We start from the raw sequence: 9,371 nt of genomic DNA, 5'->3' as shown, positions 1-9,371 counted from the left end.
AAAGAGTTTTATTTTACAATGTTTGAGAGAACTTTTAATATCGTTTATATATATATTAAAGAGTAGGGGTGCCAAAACTGAGCCCTGTGGTAATCCGATGTCTACGGCTATCTTACTAGACATCTTTGAATTAACTATTGTTTGTTGCCTACGATTACATAGAAAGCGAGACGTAAACTCAACGCTAGGGTCCCCACAAACTTGCTGTAATTGTTAGTAATTTACAGTATTTCTTTTATGCTCGAGCTTTTTCTGGTATACAGGACACTGTCGGTTAAAGGTCATATGATTTTCATCAAGCCCTAAGTTAAATTTTTTATTAGCACGAATGCAGTTTATGCATTTGTTTAATGTTTCCTTAGAACATTCCACAGTTTTGTGGTTATCTAGGCACTTGAAACATACCTCATCGGCTTTACATTTCGCAGCTATGTGGTTAAATCCCTTGCATTTGAAACGGAAAGTAACTTCCATTCCATCTTTGACTCTACATTTTTCCCAACCTATGTTTATTTTCTCGCTTGCCAGCACGGCTGCAAAGGCATCTACATCTGTTTCTATTAACGCATTATAATGTTTTGCATTGCCTCTTTTTGTTTCAAAACATTTCAAAATTTTGAAATTAACATTTTTGAAGCATTCATTCTGTTTTTTTATCATATCCGAAAGCTGCTCATTCTCATGTTTAAAGCTCATTCTATATACCATGAACCTTGGCTTGGCTACGTTTGGGATTTGTATTTCATATCTATCACTCATTTTATTCTCTATTGCCTTTTTGATTTTTTCACGCTCAGCCTCGTTTTCCGTTTGTATTACTACAGCCCCACTTTTCCTCCCCTGTATACACGATTGAGAGAAATAGAGATTGCGCCAATCGCGGTACCGCTAATCCGCTCTTTGTGATTTTGACAGAATGAGCTGTGTGCGTGACGTCATCTTGGTGCAATTGTTGAATGTGAGCATACGAAAAAACCAAATAACAATTTTAATATTTGTGCGTTAATATTTCTGCGTGGTTTTAAACAATTATTGAGACATTAAAAAGCAAAATGAAGTGTGCAGTGGCAAAGTGTAATAGTGAAAACAAAAGGAAAGCGTGCTATATAAGTTTTTTTCCGTTTCCTACGGACGCAAACCTGCCGAAAAAATGGAAGCAGTTCTGCCGGCGATAATATGCATTAAACACCAAATCGAGCTTTTTGCTATGTGAGATATGAGCTGAATTGTAGTAGGTATATTTCCATGGTGAATGTAGACAGTTGCTGGTTTAGTTTGCTGGCAATGACATACATACAAAAGCAGTTTCTACAGTAAATAGATACATGAACTTCACTACCTACTTATTTTTGTTAGTACCTGATTCTTTTAGTGCTGGTATGAGGTAATGCACCAGTGGATAAGGTCGCCAGGCGCTAATTCAAGCGGTATCTTACCGCGCTGTTACGTACCTAATACGAAGCAGTGCCCAAACTATTATACATTTAAAGTTCAGCTTAAATTATGTTTTACTGACATAGAATATTTGCTTCCAAAAAAGCATGCATCCTCTCGGAAATGGTACAAAAGTCATCAAATAAAAGCTGTGGAGTCAACAGCTGTGGAGTTTATGGTGGTTGGCTACCGTCCACAAATATAAATATGCACTCTGCATGGCTTTTTAAAATGGTAAGTCCAAAAATTCATATTGCTGCACACTTTGCAAACACGGTTAATAAATCCATTTATTCATGTGCTAAAAATCGTCATTATCTAAAGGGCTACATATCCAAAATTATTGCTACGTGTTCCTAATTAATCAATCTTTGTATATTTATTGATTCCTGAATATTTATTGAAAATTGGGCCATGTAATATTAAAATTAACACATTTTTCTGCATTGTTTACATATTTTTATATGCGTTTTGGCATTTCTCTCTCGCAATTGCACCAAGATGACGTCACGCAAAAATTACGCTCAAAAATCCTCTCTCATTGGCGCAATCTTGTATTCTATCATTGTTGCCCTGTACACTATTAATTTTCAAGCTCGAGGGGTCAACATTTTTGTTCAAATCTTCTATTGTTTTTCCCTCTTCCTGCTTCTCTTTTGGTTGTAGAACTAATGGCTTCTCTTTATTTACTTTCGGCAGCCTATTATCTTTCGCAGTGTTACCTTTAAAGAGATTCGCGTAAGTGGCTTTCGCCCGCTGACCTGCTAACGCGTCAGCAGTCACCGATTTCTTTATCTCTTCACAAATTTTTTTGTTCTCATTTTCATTGCGCACTATGGCTTCGCAAAGATCATGGCTTTGCTTTTTTACGCCGTCAGCTATTGACTTAATTTGGTTCACTTCGAGAATACTCGCCTCACAGGTTTTTTGTACTCTTTGCATTGCATCAATGCGTTCCCCAAATTTTTTCTCTATTGATTGCAAGAGAAGTTTAAGCTCTTTCACTTGCATTTTTTGCGACTCCTGGAAGTCATCATTACACTCTTGGATATTTTGACTATTTTTCTCTATTGTTAAGTTCATATTTCGGAGCACCTCATCGATGTTATGCATGTATGTGTGACATTGGTTACACAAAGCGCATCTGAACAAAACAAAAAATATATAACACTTTCTGTTCAGATCGTAAATGCAAACACAAAACTCTACATACTTTTAAGAAATCATCTTTTAGGGTTCGGAAAATTGCCTCGCAGGTTTCGCGTATTATATTGCAAATTGTTGTTTTCCCCAAAAGAAACACAGACATCAAACTTCCAAAACTATCACCAGTCGCTAAGTATCGCAGCGTCACCGCCAATCTTTCTCCAACTGAGATGGATTCCCTTAACCGAGAATCTTTCTTTCCAATGTGCTGAGTCAAATGATTTGCCAAAAAATTGAAATCCTCCACGTTCATCCGCAAAAAGTTGTGAAACCAGAAGGGATCTTGTTCCCGCAGTTTCAAACGAAGTGTGCTGTAAAACCCACTTGTTTTTCTCAGGGTCAAACCCGGTCGTATCCACCACCTTTTGCGTTATTGTTAAACACAATGCCGCACCGGCCACTGCGATTTTCCTTTTAATCATTTTATTTATTTGCTTTCGATCTATTTTATTCAAACTTCAAACTGACAAACAGCTGGCCAGGGTCTTCTCACAAAATATTTTTGCCATGTGCAGTGGAAACGGCATGTCAGTCGACTGACTCCAAAAACTGTTGTCAATCATTTTCAATCGGTATCATGGCAGTTTATGGCATGTGATGAAAACACTGGAAGAATGACATCGCTGGCAGTTATGTAGTCAGCGAATATTCCTTGATGAAAACCAGCCATTACAAGAAAACATAGTTAGCCCAGTATACAATTATGAGGCCTACGACAAAGAAATAAAATACAGGTTACAAATAGCACAGCAAAGAGCTAAAAGATTAGTGCAAGAAGCTAAGCAAAGACAAAAAATTAATTATGATAGAAGTACTCTAAGTAAGGAAAAAAATGTAGGAGATTTAGTACTAGTTAAAGACGAAACAGGTCATAAATTAGATAGTAAATACAAAGGGCCCTATAGAGTAGAAAATATAGATAAGAAAAACAATTATACTTGAAGTAATAAAAATTAGAAAATCATAATACATAAAAATAGGCTTAAATTGTTAGAATACGGACATTACAGTTTGTTAGCGTAAACACAAAACTTAGAATTAATTTTCCATTTAATCACTTCACAAAAATATACTGCACGAATAAATAAATAGCTTCAACAAGAATGTACATTCATACTAAAATAAAAATCTAACCGATTTTACATTTAATTATGTCATAAAAATATACCGCATGAATAAATAAACAAATAAATGAAAAAAAGACACACATAGTAATTAAAAGAAACTCAAGTAATTTGTAGTTATGTCATAAATTTTAATTGAAATAGAATGCTCATACATTGACCTCACAAATGTATAAGCATTCTTTTAAAGAGAGGAGGTGTAGTGTATCAGAAATGCATATCTACATAACAAAGTTCCACACGCGCCAAAAGTGCATTAAACAAATTGTGGTTCACACGAATTATTATGGAATGCTTGATTTCTGCTTACACTGCATTCTCCCATAAGCATATTTTGCTAAGCTAAGCCAATGTGCATTTGTATGTGCATAAGTGTCTGGCTGCACATACATACATGTGTTTGTAAGACTAGTATGTAAGAAGTATAATAAATATGTATTATAGTAAATAAGGAAACATAGAATTAAATAAGTTTAAATTTGTATAAATTAGGAAAGAATTAATAAATAAAGAACAATATTCCATAAGCGCTCGACTGTACGACAACAAATTTCTTGTCGTTTTATTACACTATAATGAGTACTCCCTAACCACCAGGTCATTACAATAGGGTTGCCAGTTAGGCGCGAACATACCGGCCGCCTTGAACAGTTTACATTGAGTGGAAATTCACGTAGTAAAGATATCAATTTTTTTCGGCAGCAGCGTTAGGTTCGAAATGAGTCTCACAAGTTCACCTTCTGCGGTCTTTAAGCTGACAACACGCACGCGATCGTCGGAGCCGGGATGGCTATCAAGTACACGCCCAAGTTTCCATTTGGTAGGTGGGGCGTTGTTATCGTGTATGACAACCACATCGTCCTTCTGCAAATTTGGCGTTGAGCGGAACCATTTTGTTCTTTGCTGAAGGTTTACAAGATATTCATCACGCCAGCGCTTCCAGAAGTGTTGTCTTTCTGACGTGACGAGTTGCCATCGTTGGAAAAGAGAACCCTTGAACATTTCCCCATCGGGATCGGGGAGCGTCTTCAATGGTTCGCCACCTAAAAAATGACCGGGAGTCAAAACTTCCAAATCGCTAATATTTGTGGATATCCTGCAGATAGGACGAGAGTTCACACAAGCCTCGACCTCAGTTAGCACAGTTGCGAATTCTTCATACGCCAGAAGTGTCGAATTCAGCGCACGCTTTAAGTGATACTTGACGCGCTTTATGCCAACCTCCCAATAACCGCCCATGTGAGGGGCGTTTGGTGGATTAAAGTGCCAAGTAGTATGCGTATCAGTGAAATACTAAGACAGCTTAGCGTCACTGATGCAGCGTTCGTATGCGATGCGTAATTCCCTTTCAGCACCAACGAGTTGTCAGAGTAGATATGCTGACAGTACCCCCGTCGGTTGGTGAAACGTTTGAAGGCAGCGATGAACGCAACTGAAGAAAGGTCACCTGCTAGTTCCAGGTGCATTGCGCCTGTACTCATACATATAAACGAACAAATGTATGCCTTCGTAGACTTCGCACCTCTTCCGTGGGAGAATTTCAAAGCATAAGGCCCAGCAAAATCGAAAAAACACCGTGTACAAGTTACACGGGTGAGCGGAAGTTGGGACATGAGCTGTTGCAACGGCTTGTGGTTGAGACGTTTGCAGCGAACACATTTGCGATATATACCTCGAACGAGGCTTCGAACACCGGGGACCCCAAATCGACGTTGAAGCGTAGCCTGCATTATTTGAGGCCCAACATGTAGCGTTGTGATATGCGCTTCGGCAGCGATTATCCTTGCCAACGAGGACCCCTTTGGCAGTATTATTAGATGCTTAGCATCGTTGGAAAGTGTAGCGTTTTCGATGCGACCTCCTACACGTAGGACGGTCAGAAACGGCTGCAAATGTATGAGACTGCTCCGAACGAGTACCGGCTTCCTTGATCTGCAATTGGAAACTTCTTACCCGAAGGCGTTAGATTGGACATACTTTACCAAAACTAATTCGGCTTCTTGAATTTCTGCGCAGGTTAGTGAACCCAGTCTTCGTTCCTCTGCGTTAGAGCGAGAGGCGGCAATTCGTAAGTTTTTTACGAAGGGGATTACGTAAGCGGTTACTCGCTTGAGTATGTTGAACGAGTGGTATCTGGTCAAAAGATCCCATTCGCCACTGGTCTGCGTTAGATACACCATCTTGTACGACTTCAATTTGAGGTTGGTGTTGAGCTGTATTGAGAGATAAAGCCAAGGTTCGCTGTGAGCTCGCCCCAAGGCGGTCCATGCCACCATAGAGGATGCGCGAGCAACTGGGAAGGCGTGATGCCCCTCGATGCGCAATCAGCAGGATTATGTTCCGACGCGACGTGTCTAGCGAATTGTACAGGGCGCGGCTTATCCAAGCAGATCGAATGTCTTGCTTGAGTCGGATAGAAACGCGCGTTTTGTGATCTGGTCAGGCAATTCTTGTAGATTGACAGCAATAGAAAGCAAATCTTTATCGGTGTGCCAAACGGAGCCCAGAGTGCGGATCTTATTTCCTTCAGCTAAAAGATGCAAAACTTGCTTGGAAACGTGCGGTATTCGTTCTCGTAACGGCTGACAGTTCGTGGCCCATTTTCGCAATTCAAAACCGCTCCGAGACAATACGAAGGCGACATCTTTCTGGAGCGTGATTAAGCCATGCATGGAGTCCGACCCCGTTAGCAAATCATCCATGTAGAAATCCCTTGTAAAGACACCAGCGACCCCTTTGTATGCATCGCCTACATCCAGCGCAGCGCGATGTAACGATTTCACAGCAAGATGCGATGCCGACGCCACTCCATACGTTACTCTTAGAAGGCGATAATTGCGAATGGGTTGTGATGAGTTCTCACGCCATACTATACGTTGATAGTCAGCGTCTTGTTTTGCTAAGTAAACCTGGCGCTACATTTTCTCGATGTCCGCGATCAGCCCATAGCGATGCGTGCGGAAACGAACTAGTATGGAGAATAGGTCTCGTTCTAGCTGCGGCCCTACCATCAGAGCATCGTTGAGCGAGTTTCCGGATGACGTCTTCTTCATGGACGCGTTGAATGCTACTCTGAGCTTGGTCGTGGCACTTGAATGTTTTACCACGGCATGATGCGGCATGTAGTACGCGTCGTCTGTAACGGCACCAGCTAGCTCCATATGGCCTAAGTCAACAAGTTCTTCCATGAACTTACAATAATCTCGATAGAGTTGTTTGTCAGTAGCAAACCTCTTCTCCATTCGGAGCAATGCTCGGACCGCAATACTTCTAGATTCACATATCGGTACGGATTTCTTCAGTGGTAAGCGCACGATGTATCGACCATCGTTAGCTCGCTCGGTAGTGTCGTCTAAAAGTTGTTCACAGGTGAGTTCTTCGGGAGTGTAATGCTTTCTCGGACGTAACCCTTCGAGTTCCCAGAACTTGTTGACCCGCTCGGTTAGTTGCGTGTCACAGTGTAAGGTGGTTATAGATTTGGGCTGCCTTTGTAAATTGGTCGCGTTCCCGAGCAATACCCAACCGAACACAGTGTTTTGCGCCATTGGAGTGCCATGTTGACCCTTTCTTAACCCATTTAGTAGGATTTTGTCCACTTCGTCCATGCCTATAAGGATATAAACTGCGAAACTTGGGTCAGCCAGCGATAAATCGAGAACATGCGGCCACGGTGGTGTCGGTACTGCGGTGGATGGAAGATCATTGGTAATTTTGGGTAATACGAATGTACTCACTAGGAAGTTTGCATCTAATGATCGCGCTTATATGCATAGGGTTACTTCTCCCTTGGTACGGCCACCTTGGGTAGCCCCTATACCTGTGACGTAAGCGGATGATGATCGTCTGGGAAGTCGAAGTCGTTGAGCGCAGGCGTCAGTTATGAATGAGGCGAGTGAGCCGTTATCGAGAAGAGCACGAGCTGGTTGCCAACGACCAGCGTCATCTTGTACTAAGACCGCGGCGGTTGCCAACAAAGTGACACGATCAGCATCAGCGTAACGTGACGTGACACTAACGTGCTGGCTTGTTGCGTTTGTAGCGGTTGATTCCTGTTGGTTGTTGAAACTTGCGTGCCACAGCGTGTGATGGCGTTGTCGACAGATGCGGCACAATGATGAACAGCGACATTTCGCAAGGATGTGCCCTTTGCTAAGACAGTTTAGGCAAGCACCTTGAGATTTGATGGCAGAAAGTTTAGTATTTGCGTCGAGTCGGCTAAACTTTGAGCAAACGTATATTTTGTGGTCACCGCTGCAATAAGCGCAAGCAGACGCCTTGCCGACGTCACATGCTTCTACTTGGCTACATGTTGTGTGGCAGGCGTAAGCGGTAGCATCTCCAAAGAGCGTGCACGAATTTCTAGAAATTCACGAAGAGCGTTAAACGACGGTAACTCGTCAGCCACAAGCGACAATTCCCATTGTTTGAGGGTTTCGTATGACAATTTGGATACAGTTAGGTGGATAAGGCAGTCATCGCAGAACTCGGTTGGTCGACCAAGCGCGTGTAGCGCACCGACATGCTGCAATGTAGCATTAAGCACGAGCTTGATTGCCTTAGCGGAGTCTTTGCTCGCTTTTTCGATCGATGACAGAGCCCGTATGTGACTGTCCACCATGACTCGTATGACCTTGTATCTTGAGGTCAAAAAGTCCCAGGCCTAGCGATAATTACTGTCACACACTGAAAAAGTACTCACCAAATTAAGTGCTTCATCTTTCAAGCACTTACGCAAATACGGCAGTTTTTGCCCGTCCGACAAGGTTGCGTTCGCGTTAACCAGCGAACAAAATGAATCGTGGAAGGACAACCATTCCGTAGGATCACCACAAAACGAGGGCAACTGCAGCTTTGGCAGCGCAGAATAATGTGTTGGTGGTTGTATGAGCGATGACATAAGACGTTTAAAGATGGCCTTTGCAGTTATATACCACTCCTCGCATTGTATGCGCGATTGTTCTTCAATAGGAGTGTTCTCGTCGCCACATGCCAGCTCCACTTCTTGTTGAGCTTCGCAAAAACGAACCCACTGCTCTTCCAATAATTGTAGATGCGTGGAGAGCACTTCAACGTCCACCGAAAGCACATCTGCTTTACTCGACCGCAAATGTCGCTTAATGGAGTTAAAGCGGAATCGAGAATTTTGCATGTAAGTGCAACGCGAATGTATGTAAATAGGTTTGTTCGTCGAAAATCCAGCAAGAATTATCCAACACTCAAAATATCAGAGAGTAAGAAAAAATTCTCTCAAATTCTCTCTCAGTTGAGAAACTTGCAAATTTCTGCACGAACGCAAATTTGCAGGAATTTGCAAGTTTCGCTGCCAGCTGGCGTCCACGGTTGCATTTCAAACATAAAAAATTTTTATAGAATTTTTAAAATTCTTTCGGATGGCCAAAAACAGGATATACATGTATATTTCTTGTTGTTCTGACTTTCTTTAACATACATTTCAATTTCTTCATCGTACTAGCTGTCGGGTTTCTTAAATCGACTCTGGTTGCAATTGCATTCCGATTGCGAATACCATTTTTTTCAGCCGAATTAAGTTCAAATCATTGGAATTAACTAAATTAATTATATCAACAATTATTTACTTCCTTTTTT

At 41.5% G+C, this 9,371-nt stretch overlaps 1 protein-coding gene across 1 annotated transcript; it reads right to left on the bottom strand.

The window, feature by feature from the left end:
- Nucleotides 1-6,142: 6,142 nt before the first annotated feature.
- On the bottom strand, nt 6,143-7,892 carry LOC108360946 (uncharacterized). The gene is made up of 3 exons (XM_017613440.1): nt 7,781-7,892; nt 6,684-7,446; nt 6,143-6,584 (listed from the first exon to the last, which is right to left on the bottom strand). Exons 1-3 carry the CDS (start codon nt 7,890-7,892, stop codon nt 6,143-6,145), a joined length of 1,317 nt encoding a protein of 438 aa, XP_017468929.1.
- Between the last annotated feature and the right edge of the window lie 1,479 nt (nt 7,893-9,371).

Source organism: Rhagoletis zephyria, unplaced genomic scaffold (assembly GCF_001687245.7).
Source record: "Rhagoletis zephyria isolate East Lansing unplaced genomic scaffold, Rhagoletis_zephyria_1.1 Rzeph_scaffold_00661, whole genome shotgun sequence".
Taxonomy (NCBI): domain Eukaryota; kingdom Metazoa; phylum Arthropoda; class Insecta; order Diptera; family Tephritidae; genus Rhagoletis; species Rhagoletis zephyria.
The sequence above is the reverse complement of the archived record's forward strand: the minus strand, read 5'-3'. Positions and strand labels throughout refer to the sequence as shown.